The sequence below is a fragment of the Sciurus vulgaris genome, assembly GCF_902686455.1.
Source record: "Sciurus vulgaris genome assembly, chromosome: 2".
In the NCBI taxonomy this organism is placed as follows: domain Eukaryota; kingdom Metazoa; phylum Chordata; class Mammalia; order Rodentia; family Sciuridae; genus Sciurus; species Sciurus vulgaris.
Window position 1 is genome coordinate 162575222 of NC_136462.1, and position 26181 is coordinate 162601402.

At 38.4% G+C, this 26181-nt stretch overlaps 1 protein-coding gene across 3 annotated transcripts in view; it reads left to right on the plus strand.

Moving 5' to 3' along the window:
- The window catches only part of LOC306654672 (kinesin-like protein KIF16B), a gene marked incomplete at its 3' end in the record, with an annotated part of 336888 nt that overhangs the window by 240408 nt on the left and 70299 nt on the right, over positions 1-26181 (plus strand). For all 3 annotated transcript variants that reach the window (XM_079128488.1, XM_079128486.1, XM_079128487.1), the window contains one exon: positions 1187-1309. In XM_079128488.1, the coding sequence (XP_078984614.1) occupies positions 1187-1309 (123 nt within the window). The remainder of the gene's footprint in view (positions 1-1186; positions 1310-26181) is intronic.

Here is a 26181-nt window from a genome sequence, read left to right on the forward strand (position 1 = left end):
CTTAAAAGATTAGAAATTGACCCACCATATGATCCAGCTATTCCTCTCCTTGGTATTTATTCAAAAGAATTAAAATCAGCAGATTATAGTGATGCCTGCATACAAGTGTTTATAGCAGCACAATCTATAATAACCAATTTATGAAATCAAACTAGGTATTCTTTAATTGATAACTGGGTAAAGAAAATGTGGTACATATACACAGTGGAGTTTTACTCATCCATAAAGAAAAATGAAATTATGTCATTTACTGGTAAATGGATGGAACTGAGAACATCATGCTGAATGAAGTAAGCCCAGACTCAGAGGTCAAGATTTGAATGTTTTCTCTTACATGTGGAAGCTAGAGAGAAGTAAAGAATTAAAAAAGGGGGATGTATCTCATAAAAATAGAATGGAGAACAGTATAGTAGAGGAAGAAGGAAGAGGGAAAGGGAGGAGGGATAGGAAATGGGAGGAACAGCATAATGAAATTAACCAAATGATGCCCTGTCCATGTATGAACATATCACAATGAATTTCATCTTTTTGTATAACTATAATGCACCAATTTAAAATATAATAAAATTAAGATAAAGTTTTAAAAGAAACAATTCAAAATTTTTAAAAAAAGCTTTTTCAAAGTCAAGTCAGTCATTCATCAAATGAAGCCTAAAGAAAATACTTGGGATTTATTTTCATTCTGTTTTAAAAGCTTTCCACGCTGCAGTATCTTATAAAAATGGCTAGAAGTTAAAGATAAAATAAATTTGAATAAAATCTCCAGCTTTTGAGGCTTTAAATACAGCAGTTTGATAGTGAAGAAAAAAAAGTTTGTCAGATAATCAAAACTTTTCAGAAAGGAATCTGGTGTATACTGATTTTTTTTTTTAAGCCAGGATATGTAATCTGTTCCTGTTTTCACTTGTTCTTATAAATTGGAAGTAACTTCAAAGCCAAACAACATTTTGAAGTGCTTTTGCCCTAACTTCTTGGAATCTTATACCTAAAGAAATGGTCCTTTGTTATAGGAGAGGCTTTGCATTTCTATTTCAAAGGAAGCCATCACTTTTCTAAACAAACTCTACTGGTTTGATGCTCTTTTCTGTACTTGAAACACATTTTCTCTTTCCTGCCCAAGCAAAGTATTTGCAGCAGAGTGATCTTGGTTTCTCTTTGTTCTCTCTATCTGATGTTCCTTTGATAGCGAATGGTTTCCCGCTCTTTGGGAGCAAATCCAGATGACCTGAAGGACCCAATTAAGATTAGTATTCCACGCTATGTCCTCTGTGGACAAGGGAAGGATGAGCACTTCGAGTTTGAGGTCAAGGTAAGTATCCCTTCTCTACTCTTCCGGAGGAATGGAAGTCAGAGGCTGTATAATGCTTTCTCTGTCTTTTGTGAAAGGAAATGAAGCTGCATGTAAATATCTTCTTTTGTAAGATATTGGTCACACCCTTTAAACCAGTTTGATACACTCTAGATTGTGGCACATGAAGGTAAGTTATCCTAGAAGGTCATGTCAGTGGGGCGTCACACAGAAAAGGGAGTTTCTGCCTGCTACTAGTCTCTTAGGTAGTGCGATTGACCATTCCAGGGTGTCTAGGACTTTCCTGATATTAACCCTGAAGTTCTATACTCTGAGAGACACCACAGTCCTGGGCAAACCAGGACAGTTGGTCATTCTACCCATGGGCTTAGCCTCAACTTTTCTTATCCAAGAAAATGAGAATAATAATATTTATATCATAAGATTATCAGTACATGTAAAATTTTGGGTCTGGTGGCTGGTATATAATAAACCACAAATTATAGCTATTGTCATCATTACTGCTGCTATTTTTGTTGTTTCCTGGTTTTAATTAAGAGGTCTTCCTAATTTATCTCAGGTATTTTTTGATTTATTCATTTTTTTTAAGGAAGAGATGTGTCTGATTCCTTACATCATGCTTTCCAAAATAATGACTTCATCTTATTTCTAATTTATTTCCATTGACTCATAACACTTCATTAAATGTTGCTGGCTACCATCCTCTCCTCAGTGAATTAAAGATAAATCATACTTCTTCATTTTCAAGGATAAACCAAAGGTATCAATATAATGAAGTTCCCTAGTGTCACTGATATATGGATACATAAGGACGTCCTTGGAGGTAGTTTTGTTCAGGTAAACAGCAGCCTCAGAATCTGGTCACTGAGTTCTGTAGAGCTTGATTCTGCCACTGTTTGCCAAGTGAACTTCAGTCTTTTAACCTCTCTGTGACTCAGATTTCTCATGGGTAAAATGAGAAAATTGGATGGCACTTGTGATCTCCAATCATATCTTACCTTTAGAGAATCCTGAGAAAGGACACTTGTAAAACTGATAAGTCTGTAGCTTCTGACAAGAAGGGAGGAGGGATCCTGAGCCAGCCCCTTCCTTCCTCCACTGTCTCCTGATGCACCTCAGGAGGCCCTGGGCTCTGGGGGATCCTTCCTTCAGTTAGGCACCTAAAGACATAGTATAGCTTCTTATTAAACGGGTTTTTAGACTTGTATTTCTACATACTGAGTTTTCCTTTAAAAAATGCAACTGGGCAGTAAGTTATATATTCTGAGATTTTTGTTGAGAAGGCATGATGCCTGTGTATTTTTTTAACTTTATTGATCAGATGTTGTGGTTTCTTATTAAAAATATTTCCTCATGTTTTTGGTCTACTACTACTTATTGTTCCAACCTAATTGCCTAATTCCTGCTCAGTTCCTTCACATTTGTTCTCAACCTTTCCATACTGTGTGTATGTACATGAAGTTCCATTTGTACATATATGTAATGTTATGAGATATATATATATATATATATATATATATATACACACACACAATTTCATATATAAAAACAATTTATATTTAAAGATTATCTATGTAGATATAGACAAGCAAGATTTGAGGGTGTTTGTATTATTTCCATATTTTTGGATTGGAAGATAAAGACTGATTTTCACCATCCCAGAATTCTAGAATTGTCCAAATCATCAAACTCAGAGCTATGAAAACATGCAGGGGCCCACAGGTTGCTTCGGAGACCAGGACAGGGCAGCCAGGGACTTCCCCAAGCGGCCCGGCTCCCTCCAGGGGGAAGTGCCTTTCTAGGCTAGCTTCTCGGAGCAGACCGCCCAGTGAGAGCCTTTCTACACAGAGCCAGCCACAAGTCCCCAAGCCAGTGGAGACCTCTGACTCGAAAGCAGCCTCTGGGACCAGGGCAGGGCAGCCAGAGACATCTCCAGGCGGCCCTGCCCCCCTCCGGCTGCAAGCTTTTTTCACGGGGCGATCCAAGATGGCGGAATAGAGTGTGACTGCATCTCCAGTCGCTCCAGAACCCAGGATTCAAGAAGGGGAGGCATTGAGAGACTCAGACTAAAATAGAACCATGGGGTGAGTCTCCCACACCTGGTGAAGCTCGGCCCGGGCGGCAGGCCTAGAATCTCGCAGCTTATTAGAGTAGGGCAGGGCAGCTAGAATCTCTCCAGGCAGCCCTGGGCACTCCAGCGGTGGGCTTCTCCCACACGGCCAGCTTCTCGGAGCAGGCCCCCCAGTGAGAGCCTTTCCACACAGAGCCAGCTCCAAGCTCCGGAACCAGTAGCAGGCTAGGGGCAGCTTTCTTCGGAAGCACTGCATTATCAAATTCCTCCAAGACTTCAGGCTACTGAAGGCTGGGAGGTGATACACTGGAAATCTACAGGGACACTATAAGCAAATAGAGGAATGCTGCAATATCTCAGAGTCCCACTGACATCTGACCAATATGAGAAAACAAGGGAAGAAATGTCCCAAACAAACCTAGATACTATATCAATAAAACCCAATGACAACACAGCAGAAGAAATGTCAGAAAGGGAGTTCAGAATGTACATAATTAAAACAATCAGGGAAGCAAACGAGGAAATGAAAGAGCAAATGCAGGCATTAAATGATCGCACCAATCAACAGTTAAAAGAGCAAATACGGGAAGCAAGAGATCATTTCAATAAAGAGTTAGAGATACTGAAAAAAAAGCAAACAGAAATCCTTGAAATGAAGGAAACAATAAACCAAGTTAAAAACTTCATAGAAAGCTTAACCAATAGGATAGAACAACTGGAAGACAGAACCTCAGATATTAAAGACAAAATGTTTAATCTTGAAAATAAAGTTGACCAAACAGAAAAGATGGTAAGAAATCATGAACAGAATCTACAAGAATTATGGGATATCATGAAGAGGCCAAATTTAAGAATTATTGTGATTGAGAAAGGCTTAGAGAAACAAACCAAAGGAATGAACAATCTATTCAATGAAATAATATCAGAAAATTTCCCAGATCTGAAGAATGAAATGGTAAACCAAGTACAAGAGGCTTATAGGACTCTAAATATACAAAATTACAGCACACCCACACCAAGGCACATTATTATGAAAATACCTAACATACAAAATAAAGACAGAATTTTAAAGGCTGCAAGAGAAAAGAATCAAATTACATGCAGGAGGAAACCAATAAGAGTATCAGCAGATTTTTCAATCCAGACCCTAAAAGCTAGAAGGGCCTGGAACAACATTTACCAAGCCCTGAAAGAAAACGGATGCCAACCAAGAATCTTATACCCAGCAAAACTTACTTTCAGATTTGACAATGAAATAAGATCCTTCCATGATAAACAAAAGCTAAAGGAATTTACAAAAAGAAAGCCAGCATTACACAACATTCTCAGCAAAATATTCCATGAGGAAGAGATGAAAAACAACGATGCAAATCAGCAACAAGAGGAACTAGCCTAAAAGAATAGCCAAATAAAGGAGAAACCAAATCATGTCAAGAAAACAAAAATGAGTCAAATGACTGGGAATACAAATCATATCACAATAATAACCCTGAATGTTAATGGCCTGAACTCATCAATCAAAAGACACAGACTGGCAGATTGGATTAAAAAGAAAAATCCAACAATATGCTACCTGCAAGAGACTCATCTCATACAAAGAGATACCCATAGACTAAAGGTGAAAGGATGGGAAAAAACATACCATGCACAGCAAAAATGCTGGAATATCCATCCTCATTTCAGATAATGTGGACTTCAAGTAAAAACTAGTCAGAAGGGATAAAGAAGGACATTACATACTGCTTAAGGGAAGCATAAATCAGCAAGACATAACAATCATAAACATCTATGCCCCGAACATTGGCTCATCCATGTACACCAAACAAATCCTTCTCAATTCCAGAAATCAAGTAGACCACAACACAATAATACTAGGCAATTTTAACACACCTCTCTCACCACTGGATAGAACGTCCAAACAAAAATTGAATAAAGAAACCATAGATCTCAATAACACAATCAACAACTTAGACTTAACTGACTTATATAGAATATACCATCCAACAAAGAACAAATACACTTTCTTCTCAGCAGCACATGGATCCTTCTCTAAAACAGACCATGTTTTATGCCACAAAGCTACTGTTAGCAAATACAAGAAGATAGAGATACCACCTTCTACTCTATCAGATCATAATGGATTGAAATTAGAAATAAATGACAGAATAAAAAACAAACTTCTCCAATACTTGGAGGTTAAATAATACACTATTATATGATGAATGGATAACAGAAGACATCAGGAGGGAAATTAAAAAATTCTTAGAAGTAAACAAGAACAAAGACACATCATATCAAAATCTCTGGGACACTATGAAAGCAGTACTTAGAGGAAGATTTATTTCATGGGGTGCATTCAACAAAAGAAGTAGAAATCAACAAATAAACGACTTAACACTACAGCTCAAAGCCCTAGAAAAAGAAGAGCAGACCAACACCAAAAGTAGAAGAAGACAAATATAGTTAAAATCAGAGCCGAAATCAACAAAATTGAAACAAAAGAAACAATCGGAAAAATTAACAAAATAAATAGTTGGTTCTTTGAGAAAATAAACAAAATTGATAAATGCTTAGCCACACTAACAAAGAGAAAGAGGGAGAAAACTCAAATTACTCAAATTTGGAATGCACAAGGAAATATCACAACAGACATGAGTGAAATACAAAACATAATTAGAAGCTATTTTGAAAATCTGTATTCCAAAAAAACAGAAAATCTCGAAGATATCAACAAGTTTCTAGAGACATATGAATTACCTAAACTGAACGAGGAGGACATACACAACTTAAATAAATCAATTTCAAGCAATGAAATAGAAGAGGTCATCAAAAGCCTACCAACAAAGAAAAGTCCGGGACCAGATTGGTTCTCAGCCGAGTTCTACAAAACCTTTAAAGAAGAGCTCATTCCAATACTTCTCAAAGTATTCCATAAAATAGAAGAGAAGGGAACCCTCCCAAACTCATTCTATGAAGCCAATATCACCCTGATACCTAAACCAGACAGAGACACATCGAGGGAAGAAAATTTCAGACCAATATCCTTAATGAACATCGATGTAAAAATTCTCAACAAAATTTTAGCAAATCGCATAAAAAATATATTAAAAAGATAGTGTACCACGATCAAGTGGGTTTTATCCCAGGGATGCAAGGTTGGTTCAACATCCGGAAATCAATAAATGTCATTCACCATATCAACAGACTAAAAGTTAAGAATCACATGATTATTTCAATAGATGCAGAAAAAGCATTCAATAAAATACAGCATCCCTTCATGCTCAAAACACTAGAAAAAATCGGGGTAGTGGGAACATTCCCTAACATTGTAAAGGCCATCTACGCTAAGCCCATGGCCAATATCATTCTAAATGGTGAAAAACTGAAAGCATTCCCCCTAAAAACTGGAACCAGGAAGGGATGCCCTCTTTCACCACTTCTATTCAACATCGTTCTTGAGACTCTAGCCAGAGCAATTAGACAAACCAAAGAAATTAAAGGGATATGAATTGGAAAAGAAGAACTCAAACTATCCCTGTTCGCTGATGACATGATTATATATTTAGAGGAACCTGGAAATTCCACCAGAAAACTCTTAGAACTCATAAGTGAATTCAGTAAAGTAGCAGGTTACGAGATCAATGCTCATAAATCCAATGCATTTTTATACATAAGTGATGAATCTTCAGAAAGAGAATTTAGGAAAACTACCCCATTCACAATAGCCTCGAAAAAAATAAAATACTTGGGAATCAATCTCACAAAAGAGGTGAAAGACCTCTACAATGAGAACTTCAGAACACTAAAGAAAGAAGTTAAAGAAAACCTTAGAAGATGGAAAGATCTCCCATGTTCATGGATAGAAAGAATTAATATTGTCAAAATGGCCATACTACCAAAAGTGCTATACAGATTCAATGCAATTCCAATTAAAATCCCAATGATGTGTGTTACAGAAATAGAGCAAGCAATTATGAAATTCATCTGGAAGAATAAAAAACCCAGAATAGCTAAAGCAATCCTCAGTAGAAAGAGCAAAGCAGGGGGTATCGCAATACCAGATCTTAAACTCTATTACAAAGCATTAGTAACAAAAACGGCATGGTATTGGTACCAAAATAGACAGGTAGATCAATGGTACAAAATAGAGGACATGGACACAAACCCAAATAAATACAATTTTCTCATACTAGACAAATGTGCCAAAAATATGCAGTGGAGAAAAGATAGCCTCTTCAACAAATGGTGCTGGGAAAACTGGAAATCCATATGAAACAGAATGAAATTAAACCCCTATCTCTCACCCTACACAAAACTCAACTCAAAATGGATCAAGGACCTCAGAATCAGACCAGAGACCCTGCATCTTATAGAAGAAAAAGTAGATCCAAACCTTCAACTTGTTTGCTTAGGGTCAGACTTCCTTAACAGGACTCCTCCCATAGCCCAAGAAATAAAAGCAAGAATCAACAACTGGGATAGATTCAAACTAAATAGCTTTGTCTCAGCAAAGGAAACTATCAGTAATGTGAAGAGAGAGACTACAGAGTGGGCGAATATCTTTGCCACTCATACTTCAGATAGAGCGCTAATATCCAGAATCTATAAAGAACTCAAAAAACTCTACACCAAGAATACAAATAATCCAATCAACAAATGGGCTAAGGAAATGAACAGATACTTCACAGAAGATGTACAAGCAATCAACAAATATGTGAAAAAATGTTTAACATCTCTAATAATAAGAGAAATGTAAATCAAAACTACCCTAAGATTTCATCTCACCCCAATTAGAATTGTGATTACCGAGAACACAAGCAACAATAGGTGTTGGCGAGGATGTGGGGGAAAAGGTACACTTATACATTGCTGGTGGGGTTGCAAATTAGTGCAGCCCCTCTGGAAAGCAGTATGGAGATTCCTCAGAAAGCTTGGAATGGAACCACCATTTGACCCATCTATCCCACTCCTTGGCCTATACCCAAAGGACTTAAAATCAGCATACTACAGAGATACAGCCACATCAATGTTCGTAGCTGCTCAATTCACCATAGCCAGATTGTGGAACCAACCTAGATGCCCTTCAATTGATGAATGGATAAAGAAACTGTGGCATATATATATATAATGGAATATTACTGTGCCATGAAGAATGATAAAATTATGGCATTTGAAGGCAAATGGATGAAATTGGAGAATATCATGCTAAGTGAGTTAAGCCAATCTCAAAAAAACTAAAGGACAAATGATCTTGCTGATAAGCGGAGGACATATAATGGGGGGTCGGAGGGGTTAGCGTTAGGGTTAGGTTTAGTGTTAGGGATAAGGAGGGTGGTAAGAATGGAGGAAGGAAGGACTGTATAGAGGGAAAAGAGGGGTGGGAGGGGTAAGGGGAAGGGAAAAAAATAACAGAATGAATCAACATTGCCCTATGTAAATTTATGATTTTTAATAAAAAAATTAAAAAAGAAAACATGCAAGGATTTGAACTGAAACATGTATTTATTTTACATTAACAGATAAAAGCATTGATGAAATATAACTATTAAATTGACTTCATATGTAGAACTTGAATAAAAAGATATTTTTTAAAAAGCACTGAGTTGATTTAAATAAATATTAGAAGCAAATAATATCACAGGTGGTATGCAGATCTGGCTAAAATTGTGACGATGCTACTGTCAGAGCAAGTCAGAGAAACCAAATACAGAAAGTCATATGGAGCCTTTTAGAGTCTAGGTTTATAGTTCAAAATATATAAAATCCAAATCCAAAGAGTTGTGTTTTCTTCAAACTTGCCGAAGCATGCCGCCTTCCTGCTTCCTTTTGTACATATCCTAGGTGTTATAATCATGGCATGAGAACTGAACTGTAAGCATTAGCCGGAGGACTTTCTAGTTCTCCCAGTGGGGCTGGCCAACCAGTGTCTTCGCAGGTATGCTACATAAATGTTTGTTGTTAAAATTGAATAGTAACAAAAAGTTCAGGGAATGAGTGAGTTTTAACCCTTGCTATCCCCTCAGTGACTTCTTAAAAATTTCATTTATGTTTATTTTTATAGACTGCATTTTGATTTATTGTACACAAATGGGGTACGATTTTTCATTTCTATGGTTGCACACGATGTAGATTCACACCATTTGTGTGATCATACATGTATGCAGGATAATGATGTTTCTATCCTTCCCCTGCTCCCTCCCCCGCCTCATTTCCCTCTACACAATCCAAAGTTCCTCCATTCTTCTCAATGACTTTTGATGTGCAATTATGTCTGTATGAAGTTTTGGGTTTCTGTTTTTTCTTTTCTTTTTGTTTGTTTTGTTTTGTTTCTTTTTTCCCCCCTCAGCATTTCTGAACTTAAAAATTAAAGAAAGCATGAAAGGAAGCCCATAGAGAAATAATCCATCCATTGTCATTATTGAAATAGAACTGCAGCTGCCTTGCACCTGTTACTAAAATCTTCTTAGATATCCTCTAATGATTCTGTGAATATGTAGTTTTCTACCTCCATATAAGAACAACTATGAAATACTGTATAGACAGTTTTGAAGAAACAGCTTTATGAGTATTATTTTCATAAAATTTTACTTTTACGATCTTATGTTAAAATCATTTTAACTGTTTTAAGAAAACATGTTTGCAAACTTTTTCCATACATTCTTTGGACATTCCATTTGTAGACCATGTTTTCTAGAACAGATAGTCTCCCTTTGGGTAATATGTTAGATACTAGTAATTCTTTCTTGTTGAGTCAGTGGCATTTAGAAAAAGTATTATTTAAAGATAGACTCTTCAAATTTAGGTTTTTATAAGAAAAATCTGATGTTAATGTAGGTAGACATTTTATATTATTGTACTTTATTCTTTAGAATAATCTTTGTTGCTTCTCTTTTAAAAAGTCAATTTTTGTTTGTCATCACTCTTCCCCAATGAACTTCAAGGCCTTCTGGGGTTCTAAGTACCCACTGTGAGCCACTGTGCCTTCTGTGACCTGTGGGACAGGGGCTTGGTGTCTCTCTGGTATGGAGCCCCTGGTCACTTCATGACTTACTGGTGATCATAGCCAGTTCACTTAGAAGCCCCTGATGTGTGAACACACAAGGGCCCACCCAGCGTGAGCCTTGAATTGCTGAATTGGGGCAGGCTCTAGAGAGCCTGGGAAGAAGACAGCTATAAAGCAGAGAAGACTCACTATGCCTCATCTGTAAAATGGGGATAATAAAACCCTCCCAGATGGGCCGGTGTGAGGAGTATGAGTTTATATATGTGAAATGCTTGAAGCATGTAGAAGGGTGGTTGCTGGTGTTCTCTGTCAGCTTCCCCCTTGCTCAATCATCCTTTCTGCTACCTGTCCCTTTCTGGCCACCCTTCTTTAGGTTGGATTTTTCTGTGGTGCTGGGCATCTAACCCAAGGCCTTACACATTCTAGGCAAGCACTCTACCACTAAACTGCACCTCCAGCCCCAGAATTTACCAGTCTTAAATCTTTGTTTCTTCCTTGGCCATTTTCCTTTTAATTCCCAATTTGGTACCTCTCCTTGTTCTGTTCATTGTGGAATGAAGTAGTCACGTTAGGAAGATGTTCTAGGTCAGGCACAGGAAAGGGTAGCAAGACAACAGACATTCACAATTGCTCATCTTCTCATCCCTGACCGGTCCTGAGAGGGTTCTGGTCATTGGTCTTTAAAATGAGAATAACAGAACTTTCATTAAACTATGTTCAATTCAAAAGGACTGTCTTTTTTTTTTATTTGCTTTATTTGGGTGGACTAACAACAGCTTTCTTTTATTAACTATTGCTCACTCTCATTTAACTTTGTAATTCACTTCATTGAATCATTGTTTATGTACAGTGAAATGTGCACACCATGGAACTTGCCCCATTGAGACTGAGGACACTTCAGCACTCTAGAGTTTCTCATACCCCTTTGCAGTTAGCACCCCTGTGCAGCCTCAGGCAAGCAGTGATCTGCTCTCTCCAGCTACAGATTCACTGTACCTGATTCAGTTTGCCAGAACATGGCTTTCACAGCATTAGTCTTCTATGTCTAGCTGCTTTCACTGGACATGATGTTTTGGATGTTCATGATGTTCATTCATATAGCTAGTACAGCAGTCATTTTGCTTTTTATATCTGGAGAGCATCCCTCTGTATAGATATATCCCAATTTGTTGCATTTCTTTTTTCTGTTGGTGTTTGTTGTAATGTTCTTTCCTGATGATGCAGAAAATTGTCCTTCCCCTTTATTTTACTGACCCCTGGAAGAGTGATGCCTAGGATCCCCCAGGTCATGGCAGTTCCTGTTTCCTTGGAGTTAACCCTTCCAGTAAGTCCTAATAGCACATCCTTCTGGGACTCTGTCACCATATACATAAAGAAACACACCTCCCAAAGGCAGAAAACTGACGAAGGGGACCTATCTGGCTTCTCTCAGCTAAGGACATTTGGGATTGAACATTGCTGAATGTCACCTGCTAGTCAGTAGCATGTATCTGTAAAATATGTGCTTTTCCTAAACTACAACTGCCACAAGTAATACCTCTCACTGGATGACAGCAGTCATCTTAAAAATCCCTCTTCTAAGCTTTTTGGTGATTGATACATGAAATCAATTACAATGCATTATACTTGCCATTTTCAGTTAGCTTGGACTAGAGTAGGTAAAATTTAATTTTTAAATTACATTTCAACATGATACAAAACACCAGCCAGGGAAATCTATAGTCAAGGCTAACAGAGGTTGTCATACTCATTTGTCATAGAAATATGACATTGTTTTAAATTCTTGCATTTTAATTTACACATGTAAAGAAATAAACCAGTGCTGGTGTGTTTTTTTATATTTTGTTTCCTGAGAGTTTCTATTTCTGTAAAAAAGGTAATCTTTACAAGATAGTGTCTTCCCATTCCCTCTCTAGTGTGGTGACACATGCAGTAATGTCCCCATTCTCCATCACCCAGTGTACTCCCTTAGCAGCCCTGTCACATCCTATAGTCCTGTCGTTTCCTGTCATTTTTGTGTCACCAGTCTTCCCCTGAAAGCATCACCTGCCTGGGCCCTCGTCAGCATTGCATAGCACTGAATCCCAGCCCACACACAGTACTTGACTGGTAATGGTCACCCAGTACAGTTGCTCAGTAGTGTGACTCATGTGAGCCTGGTGTTCTTACTAGGCTTGGCCTGCTCAGAGCTCCAGAGGTGATTAAGTGACTGAGTACCTTTTGTGAACAGCCCCCTGGAAGCTCCTGGGCTCCATCTACATCTGTGGATTCCAGTCACTGATGAGCTCCCTTGCCCATTTTTCCCGTCATGGTGTGACTGATTGGCTCTTAGTCACGCAGTGAGAGGGTGGGTGAATGGAGCTTCAGGATTGTGTCTGGGTCCAAGGATGCTGGTCCCTCCCATCTCTCTTTCTCCTGCCTCCCATCCTGCCTTCTCAGCTTTACCTTCCAGCTCACAGGCACACAAACACCCTTACTCTGGGCAGTCATCAGTACCCATTGGTTAATTTAAGGTGTTTTTGGCTCCTATTCACAAAGAGGTGCACTTCTGTCCTCACTGTCCACCCTCTGCATATTATCCTAGGCACCTGGACATTCTCTGTCCCCTTGCTTATGGAGGCCCTTGTTCTAATCTCGTCTCCCCTGAGGAGCTGGCAATGTGCTCACACTCTAAATGTTGTTCATGAAAGTATGGGCCCCTGCCTTTTATCACACAGCAACAGGCCAACCCTTTTGACCAGTTTCACTTTGATCTACCTGCAGTCCAGAGTGGGTACAGATCCGTACACACAACTTACCTTAAACACACAATGTCCAGACTAAAATCTTCCCTAATTCTAATCATCTGATTCGTAAGTCACCATAGGAGCAGTCTCCTCTTGCCCCCACATGCTGCCTCATTTTGCTCTGATTGGTGGCCGGAGAAACAGGGAAAAGCAGTGATGACATGGATAATGAATGACAGTAAGGAAATATGACCTCCAGGAAGTTTTCCAGCCAAATGTGTAGACCATCTGTAGGCAATTACAAAGAATCCCTGTCAGTGGCAGTCATTTTCCTTTCAGTCATGTGACTTTAGATGTGAGCCCTCCCTTCTAATCAGTCCATCCAGCCTTACAGCTGGGAGATGCTTAGTTAAGAGAGGTCTCACATCTGCTGAGCCCTCCATGAACAGAAACAATTCAAAGTGAGTTGTGTAAATTATAAACCTGAAGGGTATGTCTGTTAAAGTTAGAATATTGCTTTTACAACTGAAGGATCACATGACAAGGACCACAGGGCCAGGGTGTGACACAGTTGCAGAACCGTATTGACTCGAGGTAGCAGGAACAAATGTGGCAGAAGGTATTTTTTATTTGGCCTAGACACATTTTTGAAATTTTGCATGAGATGTCAGCATTTAAACATGAGAGACTTGACATAGAAATCCAGATCTGCCAAGTTCCTGTCAAAAGTCAGAAAACATGAGAACCAAGGCTGACATTCCTACAAGGACAGAAGCTCCTTTTGAAGTTGGGGCTGAGCTCCCTACGTCTCCATAGACATCAGGACCCCCATCATGGAAGAAGTCACCTCAAGCTGGTAGCCTCCACAGTTGTACAGAGTTCACCTGCACTGTACAGACAGGCTTGCAGACCAAATGCCATCTCTGTTCATGGTTTATTAAGTCAGTTTAAACACAGAGAGAAGTAGGAAGAAGGGATTGGCTGACTGAGCATTCTACCTGACTCCTGGTCCTGCTGTGTTCACCTATCCTGTCTCTCTTTGCTGCCCAGCCTTTCCCACTGGTAATCTACTTACAAGGACCAGAATAGGGTTTTTGAGCAAGGGGCCATGGCTGAAACAGGTCCCCAGAATCAGTGTGCTCTCCACTGGGGACAAGGAAGGCATTGACACACCTGGTCAGTAGCATGCCATGAACAGCCCTGGTTTTTATCTGCACTTTTCTGGTAGAACATTAATAAGGTAGAATAGATCAAGCTGGTTATCACCAAGGTTGGTCAATTCAGGAGTGACACAGTCATATCATGACTTGCCACTTTCCTCCCTTTCTATCAGAGAAGGATTTTTGTCTGTTCCATCATATATTTGTGTGTGTGTGTGTGTGTGTGTGTGTGTGTGTGAATTCATCTGTCTTCCATATATGTCCTGTAGGTTAACAACCAGCAGTCTTTAATTTAGTATGCTTTATGAAGTTTATTTTGTCTCACAAGCTTCTTGCTCATCACTTCTTATCTGTTCTGACATGTCCTAAAAATTTTGCTTATTTAGTGACCATTATGGCCTTTCTTAGAAGCTTCATCCATCCTCCACCACACAGTTGGATATTCTCAATATAATATAATAGCACTCTGTGTTTCATGTCACCTCTCACTCGCTGAACCTCTCTGAGTTTGTTCTTGACTGATCGCTGTAAGCAATTGTTTGCAGCCCCTCCTGAAAGAAAGAACTAACATCGGTCAAGCATCTTCTGCCTCAGGCATTTTGCCAGATATTTCCACAAATATGGAAAATGCACCAAAATAGGGGCGATATTTATATTTCATGAATTAGGAAATAATGAGTGACTTGTTTAAGGTCACACAGCTATTAAGTATGTCCAGGTCCCAAATGCCCCTGTCATATCTAAATCCATGAAACCATACTGATTCCCTTTCTTTTTATAAATTTCCCTTCCTGTACCTTTTTTTATAATTTGAGGACATGTTTTGGTTTTGCACTAGATGTGGTAGCCATTTCCAAATCCTCACCTCTTGCAAGATTGGCTGTTATTTTTGTGTGTTTTGACCTTTTTTTTTTTTTTTTTTTTTTTTTTTTTGTAGTTGCAGATAGCACGCCTTTGTTTTATTTATTTATTTTTATGTGGTGCTAAGGATTGAACCCTGTTCCTCACACATGCTTGGCAAGTGCTCTGCCACAGAGCTATAGCCCCAGCCCCTGTGTTTCAACTTTTTATCTTGAATTTTGACCAAGTCACAGTTACTTTGTCAGGTGGGGCTATTGTTAAGGCTTTGACAGACCTGCTGAATTTGATGGTAGATAGACCTGCCAGGAATCATGAAGAAGAAATGGCCATGAAATTTGCAGTTGGGGAGTTGCAAGTAATCACATTTACAGTCAGAGAAATTTCTCTTTATTTGGCAGAACAGAAATAAGAGTCATTCCAGTCTATTAGATAAACTATACACACATATATCTTTGAGAAATACTTACTCCCAACTTGATAGAATATAAATGATCAGAAAGAGTAGTGTGTTGGCATCTGAATCTGTGCTTATTAGTAACCTGATAGATTACCTCCCTGCATGTGTATTAGCATAGCTGAGACAAATGGCATTGCCACAGATGCTGTGGCCCATCCAGATTCTACTATTTAGTCTGCGTGCTGGTTTTAAACATAAAAATCAAATGAAAGAACTTACATTAGGACTTGAAAAATCACATTTTATTCTAAGACTCTGTTTATTAAGCACTCCTCTCATTTCTTTAAGAATTTTGTCTTCTACTGAAAAATGAGGAAGAACGTGGTTTTTCCTTTCCCTGGTTTTCACACAAACCAACTAATCTTTTATATTGCTTTAACTTGGGCAGTCGTGTTTATCTTCACAATGTAAATGCTGCATTTGAGAGAAATGACTAAGAAGAAATGAGATTGAGTCACAGGCCAAGACAGAAAGTAGTCATTAGTTTATGGCTGTACCTTGAATTTTCCATTTCACCCAAATTTCTGGTTTTCCATATGAGTATGTTAATATGCTCTTGCCCTTGATTTCAGAATTTTTGAAGTTTTACATCTCTTCCTAGAATAAAATGTTTTAAAATAAATCACAGAATTGTTTGAACTCCTTCTTTTGCAGTTGATGTGCATGAGAACCCTCATCTTTCAACAGAGCATAATCGGAGATCTTTATTTAGGAACATGATCACAGAGTCAGGAGTTACTATTTCCAAGTGTCTAACACTTTTCTAGTTGCTTCACATTTTTTTGATTCATATGCAGGTTAAGTTCATGAGTCCATTTTAAAGATGAAAAAGTTGAGACCTGAAGAAATCTAGTAATTTAGCCAAAGTTACACTGCTAAGTAGACTAAAGTCAAGATCCAAGTCTCTGTTGATCCAGAGCTTTTCATTATTCCATTCTTCACTGATGATTTGATCGAGAGTTTACATCCCTTGCTTTGCTTTTCGACATCTACATAATATAAAGGAAAAATGCTTAGGCTGTCATTCTTGCAATTTCTCACAATTTTAAAGTAGAATAATTCCCCCTATTCTTCACATGCTTCACAGAGGTCTTATGAGTAATGATCATGGATTTAAAAGGCCTCCATCTTCTCAGAATTTCAGGGCCTTCATACATTTTGTCAAATTTACCTTCAATCTATCCTGTAAGGTAAGTGTACAAAAATAAGCAGTATTATCCCCTATTTTGAAGATGCTGAAGTTCTTTCAAATTCTAGCATGAAAAGTCATTATTTCTGGTTATTGTAGAAGGCTGGGTTTGCAGCTAGAAGGTACTAGTTTGATTTAGGGCCACTTCATTACTATCCGAAATATGGGTGTTACTCATACTCAGCCACTGGGCTCATTTCTTCATAGCACACAGATTCAGACCAGGTTCAGCAACCCAACTTTCTGAAACATTCTCTACAAGTCTGTCAAGTGTCTGCACTAAAGGAATATCTAGATTTTCATGGACAATATGACTGAAGAATCTTTTTATTTGTATAGGGCGCCTCCTTTGAGGAATCTTTATCCTACAAGCTCCATTCTTTTCCGATCCCTATTACCAACAGAAAAGAGAAATCTAGGATTAGCCTCATCTTTGCTTGTGCAGCATACCATCTTTGGAACTATCTCTTCCCTCAGGTATCTGAGAGACAATTTCTGCAATTGTTTGTGCTCCTGGCTTGTGGGACCCACTGCAGTTGAGAGGGGATGCCTTCTCAGTGTGGGAATTAGTTATGCAGTTGTTGTAATGATCTGGATGGGAGATTTTCCTTTTTCTCCAGAGCTCTTAGATGGCTGATGGACACAGTCTCTTTTCCTTTGTGTCTACCTGGCTAACAGAGCACAGCCCTCCTCTGGATTCACCACAAAGAGAAATAAGTGAACATTTCTGAAGTTTCCCTGAAGGAGTGAGAGAGGAGATAAATTGCACACGTCTGAGCAAATAACTTAAAATATCCCATTAGACAATTGTGTCCTCCCATAGCACCAGCTTTTCCATTCATCCTTCCTAGATATTTCTGGGAGCTCCAACTGCGCCCCCTTACTAAGCCAAGGAATTGAGCTCCAGCCCATTTGGCTTGGCTCTCATTCCCAAGCTCTGTACCTAAGGGACCATGGCACTCAGGAACTGGAAAGTCTAGGTCAGTAGACTCCACACTCTTAAAGGCAATTTAGAGACCACCTTTTGTTTCTTGATATGTCATTTTTAAGCCTCATACTCATCTGTACCCATTCTTATCCTCAAATCATTTATCACAGTGTTTCTTCTAAATCAACAGAATGTTCTCTACAAAAGGATTTTGATAAATGCTTTGCTCCTCAATTCTTTGCCCTCTTCCTTATCTTCCCCAATGCCTACTTTCTAAAAACTTTAAACAGTTATAGATAAGTCAGAAAAGGACAAAAATGCAGGTCATTTTGCTCAGAGTTCAAGAGAGAAAAGGAATTGGAGAATGTAATTTTAAAATGTTTATTGAAAAGAGACTCTGAGCTTGTCTCTATTACTCATTCATTTATTATTTGGCAAATATTTATGTGATACTTGCAATATATATTTTTAAAAGATCACATTATATACATTAATATATTGGGGAACAGAGAAAATTAATAAGTACTTCATTCAAGGGATAGCTGAGTGGGGGAAGAAAATCACATGCAGAAAAATCAAACAGCATAGAAAAAGTGGGCTTATAGAGGGTTACTGGAAATAGGAAAGATAGTAGAATGACTCAGACATTTCTTTCCTATATGTATATATGGGTAAACAAAAAAGGTAATTCCACATGATATACAACCAGAAAAATGGGAAGTTATACTCCATATATGTATAACATATCAAAATACACTCTACTGTCATGTATAACTAGTAAGAACAGATTTTTTAAAAAAGATAGACTTACATTTTTGTTTCCTTGGAATGGGTGGATGTCATTGAGTGGATTCTAGGCAATAAATATTCTAAGGATAGAAAAGTACAAGTGATATGTTGATCACAGGAAGTAATAGAGTTTGAGGCTAACTTTAGGGACTCTTGGATTGAAATAAATAAGGAAGTTAAGTGAAGATGGAAAGCTTTTGAAGGAAGGAGAATGAATATCGTATGTAGCAGCATCATTTGGGGAGAACTCAAAAGGATGCTCATGGAGTTGGTCTTGGGGACCTTAATCATTCCAGTAAAACAAGATCATTGTGACAACTGAAAATCCACAACATTTTGAAATACTCATCACAGAGAATGTAATCTGAAAGAATTTTCAAGGTATGACTGTGCTGAATAAAATAGCTTACATTTCATGTAACTGCATCCTGCCTTCCTTGGGGGTTGTCTGCAGCAGTGCTGGGCCTTGCAAAGGACAGAAAGAGTGCACCATAGGCTGCCTAATTTGGGGAATTGTTCTGAGGGGCTCCATCAAAAGGGATTTTGAGGTGCTCTAGCCCCAAGAGCAGGTAGAATAGTCCAGTATCCAACCTGGGTCCCATGGGTGTCCAATCCAGAAGGAAAGAAGGAATCTGGGAGATAAGGAAGATACTTCACTGGAAACACCAGCAGACTTAAGACCCATGGAATACATGTGCATACTGGAAATCAGAAAGCATTGGTACTGTTGGTCCTTGATGACAGATTTGGTGATCTTGGAGATAGATCAAAACTGGGAGTAATCTACGGCAGGCTGTCATCTCTATGGGATATTGCTATGCTTGATGGGACGTTGGCTTCATTTATCACACCAAGCTTAGTTCCATTTGCAACAGTTGTCTGAAGAGATTTTAATAAACCTGATGCACTAATGCATGTTATCATACAGATCCATACATTTGGAATGTATTTCGTGTTTCTCCAAACACATTTAAAGTTATGTTGCTGCATAAGAGATTGAGTAGAATTAATGAATTAGATTCTAACATCTTAAAAATTATGGGGCCTTCATGAACTTAACTTTTTGCAGCCACAGCTTAAGAGTAGTAGTGCCTGAATGTTTTTCACACATGACAATCAGTGAAAAACTGAGCAGGCACAGCCAATAATTTTTATTTATTTAGAAAGCATAACATTAACTAATTCTACTTATTATTTATTGTATTACACTTTCAGAAGTAGAAATGAAATGACTAAGATACTGTAAATAGAAATTTCAGTCTTTCCATATCCCATGGAACACCTTGCCTCCCTTACTTTGGGAACCACCAGCTTGGAGAGTATTAGTTTTCATATTCCATGTCTGAGGAGCTTTTAGTTCAGTCTTATGCATTAATGCTTTTACTATACAGATACATACATTTGGAATTTATTTCATGTTTCCTCAAATATGTTCATAGTTACATCATTGCATGAAAGTCTGATAAAACTTTTTAAACATAGATCAGTATTAGACAATTTCCTCCAAACCATTTCTAATTACAAGAATTTTTTAAAATAAGTGTACTTGAGATAGCTCCCCAAAATGTTATTAAAAGATGTTATTGAAGAAAATTCTACAAGTAACTGTTTAAATGGGGGCCAGAGTGTTTTTCTTTGGAGGAAAAGCTGTTGATTCTGCTCTTCACACGGATAGATGCACACAAGCAAATATATACTGATGACAGATCTTAAAATCAACACAATCCTTAAATAAGCAAAATATGTCTGTAACATAAATTTGCAGGAAGCACTCAATCGAGAATTGTTTATCAGTAAATGCAGTCCATCTTATGGACGTGTTTATGGTGTTTAAGTTGCAGTTGATCATTTTATGACCCAGGAAAGATGGATTCGTATCAGCAAAACCATTCAGAGAGAAGTAATGAATTTGTTCCTAAAATATATACGTAATGATACCTCACATTCTCCATATTAAAGAAAATAATTGAGTATTTAGGTCTGATATATAAGTTGTACTGACCTACTATCCCTTCCCTCTAGACTAATATCCCACCCCATGCCCAATTTAATTTGGGGTAAAATAGGATTTTAATGTATATTTACCCTTTCTGTGTATCTTTTCCAAACTTCTTTGGCTCAAGAAGTGGTGAGTTTCTGTGATAGAGATGGGATTTTGATCATTTTCCTACAGAGAAATTACACACATTCCCCTTACCATTTCTGAGATGATTGCTAATGATCTTCATCAACATTGTTCTCATCTTGTTTATGTGATGATAAACAAGGGAGGACTTCAATACATAAAGTAAGAAGCTTGAGACTTTTTCATTCTGTATTTAAGCTGCATCCAGGTGAAAATCTCAAGGGTGAAGACTGGAAATCTCTTTATGCGTCACTGTAAATTTGTGTTACAAATCTATCGAGAATGCACCATATTCTTAATGCAGTTAAAGAAAAAAACCTATACTTTAAAGAAATCACCAGAACAGAGTAGTTGCAAGCAAGACTTCAGCAGGCCCCATTCTCCACTTTGAATGATTTGTACCAATCCTGAATTCTTATTTGATTTCAAAAGCAAAATAATTATAAGTTTAATAATAGGTACTCAGTGTAAGTTTATCTCTACAATGAGAGTTCACACCCCCCCTATGCCCCACACCCCCACCAATTACTACCAAAAGCAGATGATTTTTTCCATTAGAAGTCTTAAAATCTTGTAAGGTAGAGAGACACATAATTAACATTTGCTATGTAAATTATTTAGTACATTTTAATTATATCATTAATATCTATTTTAGTTAGCCTTTCTGCCACTGTGATCAAAAGACCCAACAAGAACAATTTTAGAGGAGGAAAAGTATATTTGACACTTATGGTCCAGAGGTCTCAGTTCATAGATGACCAATTTCATTGCTCTAGGCCTGAGGTGAGGCAGAACATCATAACAGATGGTAGAAGTGCATGGTGGAGGAAAGCAGCTCTGGGCATAGTATTCAGGAAGCAGAGAGGTCTGTTCACCAGAGACAAAATATAAACACCAAAGGCATGCCCCTAGTGAGATTTCCACCAGCCACACCTTATCTGCTTACTGGTACCATCCAGTTAATCCATATCAGGGAATCAATGGTTTAGGCTTTCATAACCCACTCATTTCCCCTCTGAATTTTCTTGCATTGTCTCACACATGAACTTTTAAGGAAACACCTCATATGTAAACCATAACAATATCCATGGGTGTTCTGATCATGAAGTAAACTAAGTGCTAAGAAACCACCAAGCAGGGAATAAGTGATTCTTCCAGGAAGAAAGGAGGAGGAGCTGGGAAGCTGCTGAGACAGGAATTGTGGTGTCAACCCTGCCCTTGCAGAAAGGGATGTGTGACTTATGAAGATGTTCAGAACACGTACGGATACACTGTATTCTGTGTTGAGAAGCTGTCTGGAGTGTGAGATTTTTAATGCACTGGGAGCTGGGATCAGCATAGAAAAGACTCCAAATGCCTTTCTAAGGGTTTGGCCTTGAGAGGTTGTTGGAACATGGCTACCTCTGATTTTGGAGCAGCAACACTTAACAGTGAATGTCAGCAAGGATGCTCAGTTTTTAACCTGCAACAGAACCCCTGGTAGGAGATTTTTCAAATGCAAATTGTTTAGCCTCTCTCCAAAACTGCTGATTCAGTAATGTGAGTAAGACTTCTGAATATGCATTTCTAAGAAGTTCCTGAGTGAAGCAGATGCTGCTTACTAGGTATCCCTCTTTGAGAACCACTGTTTTAGACAGTAAACTGAAATATTGAGTACAGAAGCCATTGATATGTGTATGTGAGGTTATTAAAATAAGTAAGACATGAGGCAAAAAATATCATTACCCATAATATGCCTGTAATGATCTTCATTATTTTTGAGAATCACTACATTCATCAGGTTGATGGTTCCAGAGGGTTTCCTTTCCTCTTCAATAAAATCAAGATTCCTTGAGTTTATGGGTAAAACATAGACCCCTCTGCACCTTTCCTGATTTTATTAAGCCCAATTCAAAGGAATACATATATTACAAAGCTTCAGTTGGACTCAGCCCTCTCACCCTTGGGCCATCTTTTTCTCTCCCCAGCTCCACATGCATAAAATAGAAGCATCCTGTGCGCCATTATAAGCACTGGAAGCTACTATCAAGAAAACAGAAAGGGATGTATTGGATGCTTTGTGGGGGTACCTTTAGATGGGGATTTTATCTTCCTCTTGTTGCCTTATGTCTCAATGCTATTCAACCACTTAGCTGCATCCTGGTCCTTCCCAGTATTTTGTGTATGTGGTTCAGTAGAGAAATTGGTATCCCTTGTTAAAGGAACTATCCTACGGCTACCATGAGAAAGAAGAATGATCACCAAAATTGTAAGATAGGTTTGAAATGCCATTTCACTAATCAAGAGATTTCAAAAAATGGTTCAATGTTAATGAGCTGTGATAGCAACAAAGAGGAAGAAGCCTATAGGTTAAAGCACCACAGGATAGTTGTCTAGTTTACCTTGCCTTAATTTTGTTTGAGGTCATTTTAAGGCCTTTTCTGGCCAAAGTGTGTGTTGGGGAACATTTCTGGTTCAAGTTACTAAGAATATGAGTATATTTAAGAAAAGTTCATTTAGGGCTTGGTCTTCTAGCTCTTCTTTCAGAATGCCAGTGATCTCTCCTAAAACTTACATTCTAGTGGGAAGGAGAACCTAATATCAAGATATTTTAGTAACCCCTAGACTATGTTTGGTAATCAGAGGTGCTAAGTACAAGAAGTTAGGGAAGAGAATAATGTAATGTGAAATGGGGAAGGGGGGATGCAATTTTAGATAGGATAGCTCAGAAAAGCATCACTCTTAGTGAGCGAAAACTTGAAGGAACTAAAGGAACTAGTCTTATGAAAACTTGGGAAAGAGCATTCCAGAAAGAAAGCAATACACACAAAGTCCCTGAGGCCATACTTGCTGTGTGCATGTTTGATGTATTCTGGAATAAGCAAGGATTCCAGAGAGACCGAGGAGAGTGTGATTGGAGATGAGGCCAGGGAGAAGATCCTTGTGGGTCCTTGGCTTGATCTTGTGCCTGAGTGAGATGGCACAAGAAGGTGTCTCATTTAAGCAAAGAAATGGCTTCACACTGATTGAATTTTTAATGAGATCACTTTGGTTACTATATTGACTGTATTGAGAAAAGAATGAGAGGAATAGTGGGAAGGGGGACAAGAGCATGAGCAAGGGAATCAAAAGCAAGGCTGTTAAAAGAATCGAGCCAGAGATGATGGTACTTGAAGATGTTAATAGTGGATCTAATAAGAAATAGCTAGATTCTCATATTCTGGAAGTTTTGCAGAAAGGATTTGCTGACTGCATGTGAAGTGTGAAAATGAGGAACATTTAGGATGATGCCATGTTTGGGGGTTGAATGAGCAGAAGATAGTATTGAGACTGGGAAGGGAATTGGATTTGGGTAAGATTAATTTTGATAAGTGTACCATGTTAAGTTTGAAGCACATATTAGACATCTAAGTAGGCAGCAGGATATATGAGTCTGGGCGAGATATGAGTATCCAGGGAGTCATAGCATATAAATTCAAGGTATGAGATGAATGAGATCACCAAAGGAGTGAGTGCAGATAGAAAATAAAATGAGTTCCAGGATTAAACCCTATGACTCTTTGATGTTTAGCGGTCAGGGAGATGAGAAATCCCAGCAAAGAAAACGAGGATAAGAAGAGTGTAGCAGCCTGGAAGCCAAGTGAAAAAGATTTTAGGAGGAGAGAAGTATTAACTATGTCAAGTCCTTCCCATAAATCAATACCAAAAGTTAACCAGTGGACTTTACAATATGGAGATCACCAATGACCTTGGTAAGAGTAATTTGGGTGGAGTGGTGAGTAGATTTATCCAAGGGATAAAGAGAAGTAAGGAGTTGATGACATCATGAATAATGTTTCTAAAGGAGTTTTGTTTTAATGGAAAGGTCAAAAATGTAGCGATGACAGGAAGGAAGAGGGAGATCAAGATGGAAGTTTTAAATGACAGAAATAATCTGTCATTTAAATAAAACATTAAACCTGTTTAGATATTCATGGGAATTATGGAATAGAGCAAACATGTTTGTATAACAAAGAGAAAAGAAAATGGTTAATTTTTCTTAATTGCCATGCCTTTCAGAGGGCAAAAAGGGTTGGAGTCCAATGTTCCGCAGAGTTGCCATTAAATAGGAGCATTAATACATCTTCTGCCTGGTAATAGGAGAAAGATATAGTACAGGACAGATGGTGGTAAATGAGCAAACCTGGTTGAGTGTGCTCATGGAAATGTTCTTTTGATTGCTTCTATTTGAGAGGGCTACTGGGGAAGTGGTTCCTTGGGGAAGAGCCGTCTTTCAGTTAAGCAAAATTGAAAGGATGTTCACAGCAGAGGCTGAGCATCCAAGGTATTTTGCTAAAGATTGACCTGAGTCCAAGTAATAACAGTGGAAAGATTTCAGAATAAGGATAGGGAGCAGGGGGCATCAGAGTCTGGGTGATATGGAAATCCTGCATTTCTCCTGGTAACTTGTTTGCAATCCAGTCTCAATATAGCTTGGTCTTATCTGGGAGCTATCTTGAATCTTTCTCCTCACAGGGCACAACTGAGGTTCTGTGAACTCTCAGGGTTCTCCTGGCAGCAGGGAAAACCAGCCACAGGGGAAGGTAGAAGGCCCACTCACTTCCAGATCCCTTTTGGATCCCTGGTTTGTGCTGAGCTAAAAAAACTTTGCATTGCTGTGCTCTGGTCCTGAGAAAGTCGCCATCCTGGCTGGTTGTGCTGACCTTGCACCATGCCTCTATGGGTCTACTGAGGAGGGAACTGAAGAGGAAGGGCAACCAGCTTTGCTGCCCAAAGCTGCCCTAGTAACTTGAATGCTAGTCTTGAAAACTTACTACAGCTGCAGAGCACCTGTACTCTTGTGTTTACTTATTAATTTACTGGAAATATGTTCACTTTTTTTTTTTCTTTATGGAAAGATCATTTTCAAGAAACCTGTCACAATCGAAACATTATTTTAAAACAAATGAATACAGAACCAGAATGATGTAAATTTTAAGAAATGTGTATCCTGTATGACCCTCAATTCATCTCATTTAACACTTTGGAAAGAGTGAACCAGAGAAGAACTGGGACTCAAAACTTGATCCTCCTCATAAAATTACCCTCCTGGGTATTTTCCTATTATTGTTTCTCTTTTCCTGTGATTTACATGCAGGAGAATCCAACTGAACTGTTGCATTTAAGAAGGGCATTTCTCTGATGTGCAGATCAAGATTTCCCATCCATGGACCTGACTCACTAAAAAGCCCTGAGGTGGGAGAGGATGTGCATTTAGGGAGAATAGCAGGAGTGTAAACACCTGAGGAGAGAGAAACCTAAGATGAGTGTAAGGCAGGTAGTGGGTTCAGGTTAAAAATTTGTGTCTTTTCTAGGAGTAGAGTGAAGTTACTAGGTGTTCTTAAGGAGGGAGGTGGAATGATTGATTTGAGTTTTAAAAAGATCCCTGACAGTTGTGCAAAGAAGGGATTGGAAGGGGCAAATGTGGATGGAGACATTGGGAGAGACTTTGGCAAAATTTACATCAGACTCAATAGGCTAAAATAAGATACTCGTGTTGCAAAACATGGAAGAGTGGAGCTCCAAGAAATGTTTAGGAAGTAAA